The following is a 17,461-nucleotide window of genomic DNA, read 5'->3' on the forward strand; positions in this document are numbered from 1 at the left end:
TTTTGAGGATTCTGGTGTCACTGATCTTTAAATGATTTTTTTTTTTTCAGTATGTAAGCATTCCCATTACAGCCAAGGTGGGCAAACTTTTTGGCCCAAGAGCCACATCTGGGTATGGAAATTGTATAGCGGGCCATGAATGCTCATGAAATTGGGGGTGGGGTGCAGGAGGGGAGGAGAGCTCCAGTTGGGGATGTGGGCTCTGGGGTGGGGTCAGAAATGAGGAGTTCAGGGTGTGGAAAGGGGCTCTGGGCTGGGACAGGGGGTTGGGGTGCAGGATGTGTGTGTGCAGGCTCAGGTGGGGCTGGGGCTGAGGGGTTGGGGTGTAGGAAGGTGCTCTGGGCTGGGCTGGGGGGGTTCAGAGGGCAGGAACAGGGCTGGGGTGCAGGAGGGGGTCAGGGTGCAGGCTCCAAGTGGCACTAAGCTCAAGTAGCTCCCAGAAGCAGCGGCACATCCCCTTCTCCAGCTCTTATGCAGAAGCGTGACCAGGTGGCTCTGCCCTGTCCGCAGGCGCCACCCCTACAGCTCCTATTGGCTATGGTTCCTGGCCAATGGGAGCTGCGGGGGGCTGTGTGTGGAGCCTCTTGGCTGCCCCTACACATAGGAGCCAGAGGGGGGAACATGCCACTGCTTCTGGGAGCTGCACAGAGCAGGACAAGCCCCAGACCCCACTCCCCAGTGGGAGCTCGAGGGCCAGATTAAAACATCTGGAGGGCCAGATGCGGCCCCCGAGCCATAGTTTGCCCACCCCTGCATTACAGGGTCCGTTCTTAGAAAATTATATTCTTTTGTTCTGCTCAACAGTCTGAAATCTGACAAGGTAAAAAGCATTTCTCAACATGAATAAACTGAAATGTGGTTGGAAATGGCTTACATTTCAAATGACATTTCTGAACCTGCTGCTGGCATTGGCTGTTCTACTCAGTTCTGACTGATATTTTACAAGTGTGTGTTGGAAAATGTAAATTCCCTCACCTGCTTTAAAAATCTGAAAGAATTTAAGTGCTTGTTCTTCAGACTTTTAAAAAAAAACAGTGCAGGAGTATACAGTCTTTGCAAATCATGTTCAAGACACCTAATAAATTTAATGGAAGCCTTGCAAAAGAAATCTGGTGAAAAGAAGGTAGTATCTTAACAAAGAAGATCTTGTTTTATTTTGTCTATGGCATTTTCAAGATTTAAAGGTTAAGTTTAAAAAAAAAGACATGTCTGATTTATAATATCTAATGTAATATTAGACATCAAAATAAAATTATTTTCAGTGTGAAAATGTGCAAAAATTTTACTTTTTTTTTTTACATGTTAAAGAAAACCTCTTGACTGTTCATTGTAGTTCTGTTTTAAATTCAGTGGCTTGCATTTAAAAGGAACAACTATTTCACTGTATGCTCAACTCATGTAGATATTGAGAACTAAGAATAGGAACATACTTTATCTTATAAGATCAATTATTCATTTTTAAGGCAAAGTATTCTAGCTACTAAAATGGTGTCTAATCTTAAATTCTTATATATTTTGAAAATACTGAATTGTTTTATAAATTGACTCTTCTACACAGCTATTAATTACCAAAATGAAGACTGCCAACTTGCAGTAAACAATTTTTCATTTCCACTGGGAAAAACAACTACTAATCATAAGCAATATTCTGGTGCCGCTAACTCCCTTTAATCAAATGACTTAGAAGTGAAAGTGACAAGATCGTACCATCTATTAGTTTGTGGTTAGTTTAAATGTAGTTGAGACATTGGGTGATGGTGATGCAAGCAAACATTAAGGCTGTGGACTTTGGCAGACCTGAAACAGGTTCTGTGATTTATATCTGCAACCCTAAGCTTAAGGTGAAATCCATGCCCCACACTGCAATCAGTGGCAAAACCCCTATTGATTTTAATGAGGCCAAGATTACACCACTAATCCTGCTCACAATTATTTGGGTTTATGTATTTGTTACACGTTTCTGAGATTAATATTAAAAATGGGCATAAGATTTACTATGGTTATATATGTATGATGACTTTAAGTAACAAAGTTCCTCTTCAAATTGAAAAGAAGTTGAGTAGCAGAGTTACAGCACTACACACACCTCTGAGTATGGAGGTGGGAATCAGCCTCAACCCTTAACAATGTATTAAAGTCAGGTGAGGATCTAATATAATTGCATGTCTACAGCTTATATAATTGGATGGCACATAAACTGCCTTATATAAGAATGAGCAAACTCCAGTGATAAAGGAAATAAGCTATGCAGAAAAGTGATGTAAAATTAAAATTCATCATTTTGGGGGAGATTTTTTTCAAAAGATGACTGGACATTGCATTCCTGGGAAGGAGCATATAAACAGCAAAAGTCTGAACTTATCAAAAATGACATACTTGAACACACCCCCCATTTGGATAATCTGCCTTCTAGTGCTAAAAGAAGAAAATTACTTTTAAATCTTGGAGAGAAATTAATAAAATAATAAATTTCTACTCTTGTCCTGTTTAATTATATAAAAATCATCAAGGACAGCATTTAGCTTTAATAACTTTTTAAAAATACAGCAATGTGACTGTAGACCAAATGCTGCTTACCTCCTCTACGTGCATAATGGCAAACACAGCAGGTGAGCATCTGTCACTAATTTTTACTGAACTATATAATAATTTTTTAAAACTACAACTTGCTTGGTCAGCAGCACTGCAGGTGGAAACCCCTCCAACAGGAATAATGGATAAGACATTTGAAAATTTCCCTTTGAATTGCAGCTGGCCTGTCACACCCTCTTGGTAGAGAATGTGAAAACAACTTGGGATTGCCAGTTATTTTGCTGTCCAAGAACTATTTTTTTAAGTTAGATGAAAAATTTAGCATAGATGATAGATTAGAATAGAGGGTAATTCTAGCTGCATTCCAACATAAAAGCTTAAACAATTCATTCTAGTTGTTCTTTATCCTTTTTGTTCCTGAATTGATTGGTATCTCCCCTCCAGCATCACACCCATGGGCCAGGCACCTCTAAATATGTATATTTGGCAGAACCTTCTTCCCTCTTTAGAATTTATTATGAAAAGAGATTGTCAAGATTTATCCCTAGTTAAACTGAATAGTTGTTGATACAATCCTTTCCTAATGGTTAAGACCATTCTTTGCACTATAGTATGTGAGCACAGGATTTACATTAGTGTAACACCTCTCACCCAGAAGGTCCTAAAATATTTACAAAATATGTTAAACATTGTGCAAATGAGATCACTTTGCCAATCTGTAACATGATACTAATTCTAACATCAAATGTTGGAACTGTTCAACAGTGTAAAACATTATACCATAATTTAGGATATGAAGTGAAGATGTCACATGAAACCACTGGTGAAATTATAGCTGGGATTTACATAACATGAATGGGGCCAAGAATTTGGCTTAATCTTAAGAAACATACACGACCTTAACTAAGTAGTGGGACTTCAGTTTTGCATTTCTTGCAAAAGACAAGATCTTCAGCAGCACATTACCATCTTGCTGGGAAGAGTGACCTACCAAGTTACCACACCATTTTGTGCAGCATCCCTTTCATTAGAGGACACTCGGACTCAGTGCAACTATTTAGGTTTACCAGAGTTGATCAGCTCAGCAGGATGTGCTTTTTTTCTTCTCAAGTCCTTCTAACACGTGTGGTGTAAATATACATAATTTATTGTGTATAACAATTATGCATAATGTCATTTACATCTTCTTCTAAAGAGGATGGCTGTAAGTGATGAATAAATATTAAAATTTGGAGTTGAACAGGACTGCACCTCTAACTCAGCCAGATTTTCAGTGTGATCCCTTTCCATTTTCATTGGCTAGTGTCTCAATGGTAAACCAGTTACCTAACTCCCAAAATCAGAAAACTTGGAAGAGCTGGACTGCCCTTAGGAGAAGGAAAGCAAACCACCTGCTAAAGAGGGGATTATTTATATTTTTAAGATGGTGTGTCATCATTTTACTCCACAGCTGAAAGGAACTTCAGGGGAAATGCAAATAATCTCTAACTTACCTTTGTCCTTGAAATATCAAATTCTCTGAGATTCCACATTGCAAACTATCAGCTGTTGTAGCTTCCTATTATTACGTTGTTTGCAGCGGTGTTGTAGCTCTGGTAGCCCCACGATATCAGAGATACAACGTGGGTGAGAGAAGTTTGTCTTTTCCACTATCGTGGCCCAACACAGGCCGGTGTCACTATGAGAAGGGCTGTCCATAAACTGCATCGTGCATTAGGGTCTTCTAATTCTGTGTGTGTTTCAGGGTTACTAAAAGTGTTACAAAGGGTGGTAGGCTGCGCACTGAAACCCACCCCCCGCACAGTGGGTTAGGGCAGGCAATTCACGGACAGGCCCCAGGGCCCTTTGCAGGATCCCTGCCAAGCCAGAGCCAGCAGCACCTGCTTCCAGATCCCGCTGGAAGTGAGTGCTGGGGCCCAGCCCTCTGCCCAACACCCAGCCTGTGCCCTTGGGCAGGCGCCCCTATAGCACGACCACTACAATAGGGCGCGCGGCTCCTGAAGCGGGCCCAGGAGGCGACCACGAGCCCCTCCTTCCCCTTTCCGCGCCGCGGTCCCTACGCCAGTGCAGTCAAGTGACCCTCTCTGCAGGATTTCCCTTGGGGCGGCCGCCGTCACTTCGCCCTTTGCTTGTCCCCTCCCGCTCCCACTAGCGCAGCCCTTTCCCTGCGCTCACTGAGCAGGCGCAAACACGTGAGCATGCTCATTAGGTACAAGGGAGACAGATCTGACGCTACACCGGAAGTGAGGACGGCGCGCGGGGGCAGAAGCGATCGTTTGGGTGGGGAATCATGTGATTGAGGGTTAAAGGGAAGCGGCTGCTGTCATCTGCGGTATTTTTGTGAGGAATTCCGGAAGAAGCGGGCGGCCTGTTGGACGTTGGGGTAAGTGGGGGGAGTTCGGCTTTTGGGGGAGAGTGGATGGGCAGACCCCCCAGCAGAGGTAATGTGTTGTGGTAATTGTTATTATAGGGCCTACTATATTGACATCCACCCACCCGTGCTGCGGGGAGTCGAGCGGGAGGAGTCCTGCGACCATCCTCCGGTTCCCCCTCCCCCCCCCAAATCCTCTGTTCAGGTGCTGGGGGACTCGGAGCTCCGCAAACCCCAGCCCCTTGGCAGGGCCGATGGGACAGTTTGTAGGGAGCGGGGGGTGCTAAGCGTCATAGAAGCAAACGGTGACCCCTGGGTATGAAAGGAACCGCTTCAAGTCAGGGGGTGCGGCCGGGTGCACCCCTAGTTCCAGCACCTGTGCTTCTTGGGCCAGGGAGCAGCCCGGCCTGTCCTTGGCTACCCCGTGCACAGCTGTGGGAGCCCTGTGGCCTGTCAGGTGCCAGGGCACAACCCAAAGAGGGGCTGGGATTCTCGGGTAGCCAGACCCGCTCCTTGACCTGCCTTAGGAGCAGGTGTAATCTGCTCCCCTGCCAGCTGGCTTCCCTCGTGGAATCAGAGAAAGGCAGGACTTGAGTGACCCTACCCAACTCCACCCCTGCAGGAGCCAGCAGACCTAGACTAGCCCTGACAGGTGTTTGTCCAACCTGTTCTAAAAACTTGCAGTCAGGGGGATTCCACAGCCTCCTTTGGAAAGCTGGTCCAGTTCTCAGCTGTCCTTACAGCTAGGAAGTTTTTCCTCCTACTTAACCTAAATCTTGCTTGCTGCAGATTAGGCCCATTACTTATCCTACTCTTAAATAGACACAGAGGACAATTGATCCCTCTCCTTCTAACAATCTTTTACATATCTGGTGACTGTTAGTTCCCACCTCAGTCTTTTCTTCAGACTAAACATCCTCTGTTTTTTTTAACCTTTCCTCACATGTCAGGTTTGTTAACCCTTCTGTCATTTTTGTTGCTCTTCTTTGGACTCTCTCCATTTTGTTCACATATTTCCTAAAATGTGGTACCCAAAACTGGGCCCAGTACTCCAGCAGAGGCCTCACCAGTGCGGAGTAGACTTGGGGCAGTTACCACCCCTGTCTTGCGTGTGATGCTGACAGCAGTCTATGTTAGTTGAAACTGCCTTTGGAAATAGTCCATGCAGAGGGTGTTTCCAGTGGGAGGGTGACAAAAACAGAGATGACTGTTGGCCTTCATGACCAAAGGAACAGTGTACATAGGCAGCTGAAGAGTCAGCGGCCAGGGTTTGCAACACTGACACTCCTGCTGTCTGGACATCCAGAAACAAACACGGTTTCCAGCTGGCAAGCTCTGGTAACAAACCACTGGGAGAACTCCATGCAAGGCACAGACAGTGCTTTCTGTTACTTCCCCTGTTGTGCAAGTATTACATCTCTCTTATCTGGATTGAGTTTAAGCTGACTGACTCATCCATATACCCCAGTCTGTCTGATGTGATTCAGTGATTATAGTAGAGGCAGGAAAAAGAGAGCTCTCAGAAAATATCTAGACTAACAGCTGCCTAGTGTTGTCCCATTGAAACATACAAACTTGCTGGCAGACTTTATTGTGGAGAGTATCCAGGAATAACACATGTACCTACCTTCACCGTACAGTCATTCCTCTCTTTAGCGCCCCATCACTGAGGCCAGGTCTACACTACAAACTTACATCGGTATATCTACATTGCTCAAGGGTGTGAAAAATCCACATCCCTGAGCGATGCAGTTATATCAACCTAACCCCCGGTGTAAATATCACTGTGTCAAGAACATCTCCTGTCCACATAGCTATCACTTCTCATGGAGGTGGATGAACTACGTGGACAGGAGAAACATTACACCAGCGCAGCTGAGCTGCTGCAGCTTTTTAAGTGTAGATCTGCCCTGAGATGCCCTTTATCTAGTTTATGCAGCTTTTGACCCATGTTTCCTGCTGAGATGGGTGAGACAGTTGCAACAGGGCTGCTTGTGGGGGAAGGCCCTCTGAGGAACAGCTTGTGTGTAGCTTGTGGTAAGTCAGTTTCTTTGAAGAGCAGTTTAATGCCAATAATTTATTCTGTTGGGCAGGGTAGTGTGAGCCTTATCCTCTTCATGTTGGCACCAGAAAGAGAGCCACATGATGCTGCAGATTAATAGGGACACTTCTCCCTTCTTAATTTTGTGTGAGAGTATGGAAAAAAGAGAGAGAGGGAGGTCATAAAAGCTTATGTGCTTGACTGATGTTGACTCTTATTTTTCAGGAACTTTGACAGTACATCTGATTACTTTTTTCCCAAAAGTTTCTAACCATGGCTGACGTAAGTATTTTGAAAATACACATTTCTGTTTGAAAATATTTTGTGTTTGTAATTATATGGTTTTGTTTGTTTGTTTGTTGTTTTTTGTGTGTTTTGGGGGGGGGGGGGCAGGGGTTGTTTTACTATTTGTGAAAGCTACCAAACAGGAAGAAACTATAGACCTTGTCCTAAAAAGCTTACTTTACAGCCCCAGTCCTGTAAACAGATCCATGTGGACACACCCTTATGAAACCTCATTCAGTTCAGTGGGAATACTGATGTCAGTAAAGTATTTGCAGGACTAAGGCCTTAGAAGACTTTGAAAGGGGAACAGGTCTTGACTGATTGAGAATGACATGATTATGCAAAAGGAGAGAGAATCTACTCTTTGTTCAGTAACTTGAAAAGTGATTATATTTGGAAGACACTAAAACAAAGTTCACATGTGTCTGGGATATGCATTTGTAGCTGCGACTATATTAAAATGTTCAAGTGCTTTGTATTTAGTGTGTTAACATGAAACATTATATTTAAAACACTTTGGGAGGACAGAGAAATGCAACAATATGCTTGCTGCCACTTCACTAAATGTACTGGATGCATTTTATGTAGTTAACAAATATCAGTATGTACATTTTCAGAACCACTGAAATGTTTTACTTATTCCTTTAATTCTGTTATATGAGTACTATACATATGTAAATTCTGGAACTCAGACTATTTTTATATACAACCACCAAAGAGGGTGGTGCGGGGGCTGATCAGTTATAATTCAAAATACTTCACACAATGCAATTTAAAATAAGTGTTTTGTGGTAGAACAGAAGAGGAAGTTTTTTAAAAATGACGCAAATGGTTTCTACTATGATAAAATTGTGGAAGTTTCATACATATGATTATTTTGAAAAATAAAGCATATTTCATACTCTTATTTTTTCTTTGTAGGACCTGAAAAGGTTTCTGTACAAAAAATTACCAAGGTAACATAGCTATCATGCTATAGTAAAGTGTTCACTTTATACTCTGTGCTGCTTCGCAATTAATGTATGTTAATATTTACCTGGATTTTAGTGGGCTCTAGTGAAAGTAATCTAACAGACTGTCCATACTGTCTGAACACTTTTTTTAAAAAGAATCTATTACATTTTAGATTGCATGTTCTTATACGCTGAATAATATTCATTTGGCTGCAAAAACTTAACTTTTGCTAACCTAGCTTAATATTAAAGAGACACTTATCTTGAAACTTAGTACACTGTTGTTTCTGAATGAGTTAAAAGTCAGTTCAGGTGGAAATAACTCAAACTTTTCCATCTGTCCACTCAAAGAAGTACAGTACTCTACTCTTCATTTCATTTTAAGTTTTAAATAGGGTTAAAAAAAGCTCCTGTTAGTGGAATAATTTTTCTCGAATTCAAGCAACACTTCATACTGGCTTTGTGAAACCTGCACTAAGGACTACCTCCAATAGCAGTCCCCTTACTGAAGCTGAAGGACCTCCACAATTTCTAGTAGAAGTCTACCTGTGGTCCCTTGGGTATCACATAATGAAAGCTAGTTTAATGGTGGGCACTCCTTGCACTATCACATCTCTCATTGCTACCTCTCCTGTTTTCACTTTGGTACGTGTTTGCTGAATAAAATGAATCTCACTGCCAACATTTAAACTGGGTAAAAATAACAGTTTTATTTTGTTTCCTCTAGTGTTGAAGGTCTTCATGCTATTTTAGTGTCAGACAGAGATGGTGTGCCTGTTATCAAAGGTAAATCATAACATCTGATCCCTAATGGATATCTTCAATTGAAAGACAAAAAAACTGGCTTCCTAATGGAGAGAGGACTCTTCCTCCTGTCTGGCTTTTAGTTTACTGTAAATATTGGAGGTTGATGTAAGCATTAAGTCAGACATGCTCAAATTTGGGACATTTTAACAAGGATTTATTGAACGCTAAATTATCTCTTAAAGGGAGCCTTCTGTCTAGGTACATGCAGCGTGTTTAAAACCATAGTCTGTAGGCACCTTACTGTGTCATCGGTGAAGAGAGCTGGAATCATGTAACGAGTTTATACCTTAAAGCTGCTTTAAGATTGGTAGACAACACCAGGTTTGGTTTAGAAGTCTGAAATGACCAAGTGCTACCCACAGATAGATGTACCAACTGGTGTTGACTTAATTCTGAATTTTTTTGCATCGGGGTTGTGCTATCCTTACCTTACTTTCTGGTAGTAATGTGAGACATCTAGTGCTACAGGCACAGTGGCGTAAGTTAAGAATCTAAAGATGGTTTTTATGTCCCATCTCATTTAATGATGCTCAGTAGGAGTTGCATGTATGTGTGAATCTGAAGTTGCATGATATGGGTGAAATGGGATGGGTCTCGCATGCTATTGCAAGTGACACGATAAAACAAAACAGCATCAGCACAGATCATGGTGCAACAAACAAGCATATAGAAAATAAACCATCCTCAGAACGTTAGGAAAGCTTGCGGCTGATGTGGTGATATACAGAGTAAAACATCTTCCAAGGCACATCAATAGGCCTTCATTATTGAGGGAAGATGGGAAGCAGGTAGGGGCAGTTTGATGTGTATGAGATCTAATCTAGTTTACTGTTGCCTCAGATGCAGGATGCCCGACCCATATGTACAAAGATCACGTAGGATGTAAAATATGTTTTGTTCCAGTTGCCAATGATAATGCTCCAGAGCATGCACTTAGACCTGGTTTCTTGTCCACCTTTGCACTTGCAACAGACCAGGGCAGCAAACTAGGACTTTCGAAAAACAAGAGTATCATCTGTTACTACAACACATACCAGGTAAGAGTCTGTTGGCCAGAGCTAGTCCTACATTACTTTTTGTTTTGTTTTTTTAAACTCTGTGCTGGCTTTCCACTGGGGTTCGATTATATTTAAATGTGTTTTATTTCCTAAAATATGTAAGAGCTGGTTATGCTGTATTTTTGCGATATTCATTGGAATTAGCTTTTGTTTCTCAGCATCAATAATGAGTTACTGGTTCAGGACAGTACTTGAAGGTCACTGTGTGCTCCAGCAGAGGGTGCCTGTTGCAAATCTCTTAGTATCTACCATTCTAAATTTTGTGCTTATTGCTCACTATTTAATCTTGGAAAAACAAAATGTTCATATTTATAAACGTGATCAGTGATACAGCTGAACAAGCTGGGGTGTCTGTCCACTTTAAACTGTGTACCCATTAAATCCTGCTTCAGGAAGTGTCTGGGCAAGGAAATTTACATAAAACAGTTCACCGTTTATAAACTTGATTTTTTTTTTTTTTTTTGTGTGTCTGCTGACATCCATCAGACATTCAACAGATTCACACGCCTGCTCAGTTCACAGTGGATTGATGAGCAGAATTTTACAGACTGGCATTGATACAAACAAATGAAAAAAGCATAACTGTTTAGACTTGCTGTATTCAGCTTTGTTTGATGGAAAATAAATGCAAAAAAGTAGCTGTTAGACCCTGACTGCATTGGCCTGACATTCTTTTGACAGTACTAGCATATGTTCAGCATTTCTGAATTACTCTTTGTCACTCCTTCCCCTAAATAGTATTTATTTAATCATGTAACAAGAGGGAGGAAATAACATACACACTGTGCTGCAGCTTTTAAATTTGGTTAGATTTCACAATGGATACACAATACTGTACATATCTGTGAGTCACAAAATGGGATTGCTGTCTATCTCTGCTAGCACCTTTAAACTCTGAATCTTTAAAACATATACATAAAACCCAGTCCCTTTTCCTATTTATAATTTAAATGGATGGGACCAGTTGCATGAATAAGGACTGCAGGATTAGGGAATGAGTATAGCAAATTTCACACTGTATTTTTTGACAAGCAGCATATTGATTTTTGAGGAACTTCTTCTGTTTTTCTGTTTTTAAGGTGGTCCAGTTCAATCGGTTACCTTTGGTAGTAAGCTTCATTGCTAGCAGCAATGCCAATACCGGTACGTTTTCATTATCAGTAATTTCCTAAATTATTATGACCAGAGTGATATATTTTCAATAAAAGACTTAAAATAATTCATTTGAAAAATGAGTTACATAAACTTAGGTCCGTATTCATTACACAACTGCATATTAACTTGTTAGCAGCATGGAATCTGGTAAAAAGGGTCATGGTTGATTGGAAAAAAGTATTTTCAGTAAAATTTTCGAAACTGTGTAAGTCCCAATGGGTCTGATATTTGAAACTTTTGAAAATAGGAGTTTGGCAAAATTTTCGAAGATACCTACGATCTTTCTTAGAAGCCATTCATTTTCCCACATGTTCTAATAATGCATTACCTTAAACAGGACGTGAACCTCACTTATTTGGAAAATGCACTGGTAATGACCCCACAATACAAACAGTTGACAATCTTTCTTCTCCCTCAATGCCCACAAACATGAAAACAAAAACGAACAAAAGCCTCTACATTATTCTGTCCTCCAGGCTTCACAGTGTCTAGTCTTCATTTTTGTCTGTTGGATGCTAAGGTCTGCAGGGAAGGTACTGTTTTGTCTTATGTATTGAACAGCTTAGCACATTAGCGCTTAATACTTTTTGCTAGTGATGATGAGGATGATGGTACAAAGATTCTGCAGGCCAGATTTTTGCCCTCTGACCTGTGCAACACCTGTTCTCAAAATTATGCCCTTCAGTTATGCAGGACTCTGAGTTGGGCACTCCAGTGTGTCCACTTGACTCTCTGCTTGTTCCAGAGGAAATCCTCTTTTGTAGAGTCATTGTTCTCTGACTTTCCAACATACACATTCTCCCACTACTCCCCAGAACCCGCACGGTTGGAAGCCATGCTGCAGCTGCCAGTGAAGAGGAAGACTGCTTGCATTGGCTCTGTTCCTGTTATGGGGACTTTTCTGCCCTGTTTTGCTCTTATTTGATCCCCTATCTGTGACTCAAAGAGGAAGAGATGAGAGGGCACTTAATTACAGTGGCAATTGCTGGTCACTGCTGTGATTAGCTCTCATATGCTGCTCCCTTGCAGAGTGATAAGCTGAAGTGAAAACAGTTTAGTCTTAATAAACACTTTCATTATTATTGACTGCTTTGGAGAGAGGCTTGATGGATGCTGTGTAGTATAACTATTTTGTATCTCCTTTTCTTATTGTTACAGGATTGATCGTCAGCTTAGAGAAAGAGCTTGCTCCCTTGTTTGAAGAGTTGAGGCAGGTTGTAGAGGTTTCTTAACCTGATGGTGTCATCAAAGTGCGGCATCTCTTCACTACCCAATGGGACATAAAGATTCAATAATTCTCAGCCCACAAAACAACAAATGTTTGAGAGGAAATATCACTTCCCCCATTGTACTAAATAAGATTAAATTTGTACATAGTGCTGAATCGGAAATGAGATACTAGTGTCTTGTAGATAGACTCTTTGGTCATATGTCTTGTCTTGTGCAGTACTGGAGAGAGCAGCAAATGGCTCCAGTGGAGCCCTTACTAAGGATCAGGTTTAACAGAATTGACTGTTATCTGCATACTGTCGGTCCAGATAAGTGACCCACAGCTCCCTTGCTGTACAGGAAATGACGTATTGAATAGGGTTTACCCTCTCACTAGCCACCACTACACAGTGAGGAAGTAGAATTAATTTTCATTGTCTTCATCGCTTCTTTGCATGTGCTAGGAAAAAGAGAAAATATGCTGGCAGTCCTAGCAGTACAATCAATAACTAGTCCATATTTTTTTATTTTTGTGACGCTTCGGTAAAGGACTACTACTAATCTGAATGTGAGCTTCCTTGGTATAGGAGAAGGATGCTGCTATTTCTATATAAGTTATGGCTTCAAGCGTTTTCCTTATTACTGGGTACAAGTGCCCAATCAGTGTTGCACTCTCTTGTATTTCTTTTGTACGGTGTAGGTGTGATACCCATGTTTTCTCTTTTGTTCTGGTGTTTGTGGCTATGTTAGTGGTAACACTTGATCTCATTTATTTTTAGGTTTTCCTAAGTAAATGTCGAAATAAAACAATATTTTTAAAAATGTTGTAACCGGATCCATTTTATAACTAACTGTCCTAAAATATTGCTGGTAAACCTGCTTTTCCATGCAGATAACTGTCTCCCTTGTTGCTTTATAAATGTACAACTTGGATAATTTGTGGGCTGAAAAATAACATATGTGGATCTCATCTAGATCTCATTTTTGAATTTCTACATTTTTATAAAAACTTGCATCATTTGCTGTCCATTGTCAACCTCTACACATGTTGGCTTTCTATAAGTAATAACACTTGGGGCTGTATAATGTCTTTTTTTAAGATACATTTTTCAGATAATCTAGTCCCAAAACATCTGCAAACACTTTAAATTCTATCTAGAAACTAATCAGCCAGTGTAGATCCCTGATCAACCAGTGTAACATCCTATCTGTGTGAAGCTCCATTTGAAAAGCCACGAGCTGTATTCTAACCTGGCTTCAGTTTGTGACTGTTTGAGAGAGGTAGTGTATATTCTGCAATCTGGCCTGTTCTCCTAGGAAGAAGCTCTGATTGTGAGATGATTTGACTTCACATAGGATTTCCCATCCGTTAGTAGAGAAGCATGACTACTGTTGGCTTACCAACAGGGTTGTACCGAATATTTCTACTCTATTGCAGTTGTCTTGTAATTTTTTTGGGAGGAAAAAGGAGAGGGAAATCATTATTAAAACTTAGATTGTGATGCCTGCTGTCAAGGAAATTAGCAACAAAATTTTATAAAATAGAGTACCTTTTTAATAGTATGGTGAAACTGTTTACTCAGACACTTTAAAATATTCAGTCTATACAAAAAACATCAAATACTGTGAACATCTAAGTTAAAACAAAATACTATTCCTGTAACTACAATTCTGAATTCTTCCTCTGTCATAATGGAGTCTCTTGTTTTTCCAGGCTCAGGTGCCTCTCTTCACACAGTAAAGGCAGCTATGGAAAATTAAACTGGTTGGTGTGCAAGCTTTATTTTAAAAATGCCACAGCAGTTTATATGGCAGGAGAACATAAAATGTCCTTGTCTCATGTAAAACATTTTTGAGCAGGTACAATTCAAGCTAATTTGATATTTAAAAACAACTTTATGATCCCTGCTTTCTTTGTCTGGATAGTTGCCACATGCTTTACAATTTAATTTTCAGAAATATAACTTGTCTCTTATCCCCTTGCCCCCATTCCCAAAACACACAAACCTAATCAACTAAAATGAATAGCTTTTCCTTGTAAACTCTCAATACTAACCAAGGAAAAGATCATTACAAGCAGATGTTATTAGCAGAAATGTGTAAAGTTTAACGATCATCTTCATGTGGGTAAGTGAAGGGCACACGACTCTGCTCGAATTCCACTGCACACCCAGTGGGGACCAAGGACTTTGCTAGCTGTAGAGCATTCTCTCCTCATTCCATGGCCACCTATAGCTACTCCTTTATGAGCATACTGGGAATGGAGAAGCTGGGGTCCAACTGCCCTGTGCCCTTATCACCTCAATATAGTACATCTAACAGAGAGAGCGGCAATCTACGCACTTGCAGCTACCACTGCCAAAATGTAGGATCAGACCACACGCTAATAGCCTTCACCAAAACTAAGTATTATTTATCAACCACTTTGACACTGGACTTTAAAAATATTATGTTTATATTTTCCATGTAACAGGGACTCACGTTAATTACAAAAATATACTCTAGTCAGTTTCACAGTGAAAAAAATCCACTCTGGAGCCATAATTTTCCTCTAGGATTTAAACCCTTAAATATTGCTTTTGCATTGTAGCTTCTGGTTTCCAGAATATAGCTGATTTCAAATGAGTGGGCTAACCCCTGTTGCTAGTAGTTACGAGTTTATTACAGAAGCTCCATGAAGCTAACATGAGTGCTTTACTACTATACCGAAAGTTTTAAATACTGACCACTTTTGTGATCCATAAGTAAACAGCCTAGGTGGCTGAATTAAATGTGCATTAAGAATATGATTGGGTAGGGAAACAGCATTGTTAGGATGCAACAGTTTTCCCTGGTAACATTTCACATTCTGAAATGTCCATCTAGTATTAATTAATCCTATATATGCAAGTATGTAGCTGTACACCGTAGGTAATGCATGTGTTGAAACTGCCCTTGTGTGAAGTGACAAACTCAGTGTTGAAGGCTGAACCTCGCTGAGGAAATTACTTAGAGGAATAACTACGGAGTAGAGGTAGCATCACGCTGGTCCTGTTGTTTTCTTATTTGTGACTGAAACAAAAGACAATCCATTACTTGTTCATATATGTGGCTAGTTAAAAAGAAATATCAAAGAAAATAAAAATTGGGCAGATAGATAAAATACTAGCTGCTGATTTTTAAGCAAGTTAGATTTATAACACATTGCCCTGCCTTCCTGACTCTCACCTAATGTATGCTGTTTGTGTGGTCCTGTATTATCTATAATCTAGGTAAAAAACTCCCTTGGTGCACTGGCTATGTCTCTTCCTGTGTTCTGTACAAGATTAGGAACACAAAAGGCACTCAAGACAACAGTACTGTAGAATATGCACATTCAAAATGCTTAACCAGTTTTGTGTGTGCCTCTCTTAATGCAATGCTTTTAAACTGTAGATCAAGTCTAGTTAGTCTTCTCTGTTGGGGGATTTACAGACAGGGGAATTCTAACAAACAAGATCCTGGGAACAAACCTAACACGCCCTTCCCATATGGCAGATGCACTTTTAAAGGAACTATGCTGTATGTATGCCTTAATATCTTATTATTAATCATGTTTATTACAACAGTGCCTAGGGACCAACCAAGAATAGTGAGCCACATTGTACCAGGCACTGCACTAAAGAGTTTACAGTCTAAATAGGCAAGACAAAAAGGATAGTACTAAGGGGCTGAACGTGTAAGCAGAGAGATCAATGTGGTGGTGACAAATGTCATGTAATGTACTTACCGTTATGGAATGTATACAGGGGTGAAAGTAAAATTGAACTCTTACCGGTACAGGGGCTGGCTTTTCTCCCCTGCCCCAGAAAGGGTCAGGCTGGGGATCAGCGTCGCCCAGCCAGCCCATCTGTCTTGCCTGGCGCGCGCTGCTTGGGGCTCCAGCAGCGATTTAAAGGGCCCAGGTCTCTGGCTGCTGATGCATTAGTGGTGGCCAGCGCCCCAGGCCCTTTTAAACCACCGGCCCCAGGGCAGCTGCTCCTTTTGCTGCCACCCCTGCCCCACCATTGGTGGCCTGTGGGGGCAAAAGGGGCAAGGGCATTAAAACGCTGCCCTGGCAGCGCTTTAAAGAAGGTCCTTTGCTGTGGCAGCACTTTAAAGTCAGCTGTACTGGCAGGCACTTTTTATCAGTACACTATACTGCCTTACTTTCCCCCTGAATGTATACCTCATAAAAAGCAGTCATTCACTTTATAGGCCTCACAAAGTACATATGTACAGGTTTCATAATGTGTTATACATGTAGTGGAATAGATTCTAAGCATGCAGTTCTCACTGAAGTCAATAGAAGTCAGACTGGCTCACTGAAATTTTAACTTATTGGGAGCAATACTTTCTCAATTTGTTCACAGCACTGCCAACCCCAGCAAGTCAAAAATGATCATGAGTTGGGTCCCTAAAATCATCAATTAAATATATAAGAATTTGGGTTCTTTTTATGTTCCTTCTAATTTTTCAAGCTTTTCTTTGCTACCATGATGGCTAGAAAGTCACTTTTCCCCCTCATGAAAACAGATTTTCACATAACAACGTGATGTCAGGTGTTTAAGAAAAACACCAAGAATCATGAGATTAATGATAAAACAATAAGAGTTGCCAACACTCCGTTGGAGATTACTGTTTAATGTATTTTATATACACAAGCAGAGCCCTTTTTGGAGCATTTTTACATGTAAAAAAATTGCTAAGTAAGTGTACATTTGGATGGGGTACACACATTAGGAAGGCGAATACCTCATTGTGCAGAGAATCTCAGACCAACTGCACAATGATATTTCTGTAGCACTGGAAATAAATCCATCATTTAAGAATTAAAAAAAAAAATATCTAGGATGACAACTTGGTCTATGGTAGTTCAAAATGGAGAAGACTATATAGTTTCAACAAGGGCATGGCAATGCAATCATACCTCGCATTAATGCATTGTTATGGTAAATACATCTATCTGTTATACATCTACATATAGGAAAGAGCCAACAAATGCTTGTCTGAATTTTTTTTTGTTTTTGGTGTCCTAAATCCTAGGGACTAG

The 17,461-nt window shown here is 40.7% G+C and overlaps 2 protein-coding genes across 3 annotated transcripts in view; one reads left to right on the plus strand and one right to left on the minus strand.

The window, feature by feature from the left end:
* The first annotated feature begins 4,764 nt into the window (after positions 1-4,764).
* LAMTOR3 (late endosomal/lysosomal adaptor, MAPK and MTOR activator 3) lies at positions 4,765-13,233 on the plus strand. Of its 2 annotated transcripts, none has more exons than XM_032763031.2 (7): positions 4,765-4,915; positions 7,170-7,226; positions 8,151-8,185; positions 8,910-8,968; positions 9,962-10,026; positions 11,127-11,190; positions 12,361-13,233. In XM_032763031.2, the coding sequence occupies exons 2-7, from the start codon at positions 7,218-7,220 to the stop codon at positions 12,432-12,434; spliced, it is 306 nt and encodes a 101-aa protein (XP_032618922.1). In that variant the 5' UTR covers positions 4,765-4,915; positions 7,170-7,217; the 3' UTR covers positions 12,435-13,233. The 2 variants fall into 2 exon arrangements, with proteins under 2 accessions (XP_032618922.1, XP_032618921.1); XM_032763030.2 differs by having other exon boundaries at positions 4,769-4,915; positions 9,893-10,026.
* Positions 13,234-13,958: 725 nt separating this feature from the next.
* DAPP1 (dual adaptor of phosphotyrosine and 3-phosphoinositides 1) overlaps positions 13,959-17,461 on the minus strand; it is a 51,560-nt gene continuing 48,057 nt past the window's right edge. The window contains exon 9 of the mRNA XM_032763028.2: positions 13,959-15,462. Within this exon, the coding sequence (XP_032618919.1) occupies positions 15,412-15,462 (51 nt within the window). The 3' untranslated portion in view covers positions 13,959-15,411. The remainder of the gene's footprint in view (positions 15,463-17,461) is intronic.

Source organism: Chelonoidis abingdonii, chromosome 5 (assembly GCF_003597395.2).
Source record: "Chelonoidis abingdonii isolate Lonesome George chromosome 5, CheloAbing_2.0, whole genome shotgun sequence".
NCBI lineage: Eukaryota > Metazoa > Chordata > Testudines > Testudinidae > Chelonoidis > Chelonoidis abingdonii.

Coding starts and splice junctions, on each gene's coding strand:
- LAMTOR3 (XM_032763030.2), top strand. Junction 8,969..9,892: donor TGGTGTGCCTGTTATCAAAG/GTAAATCATAAC, acceptor GTTTTGTTCCAG/TTGCCAATGATAATGCTCCA. Junction 10,027..11,126: donor GTTACTACAACACATACCAG/GTAAGAGTCTGT, acceptor TCTGTTTTTAAG/GTGGTCCAGTTCAATCGGTT.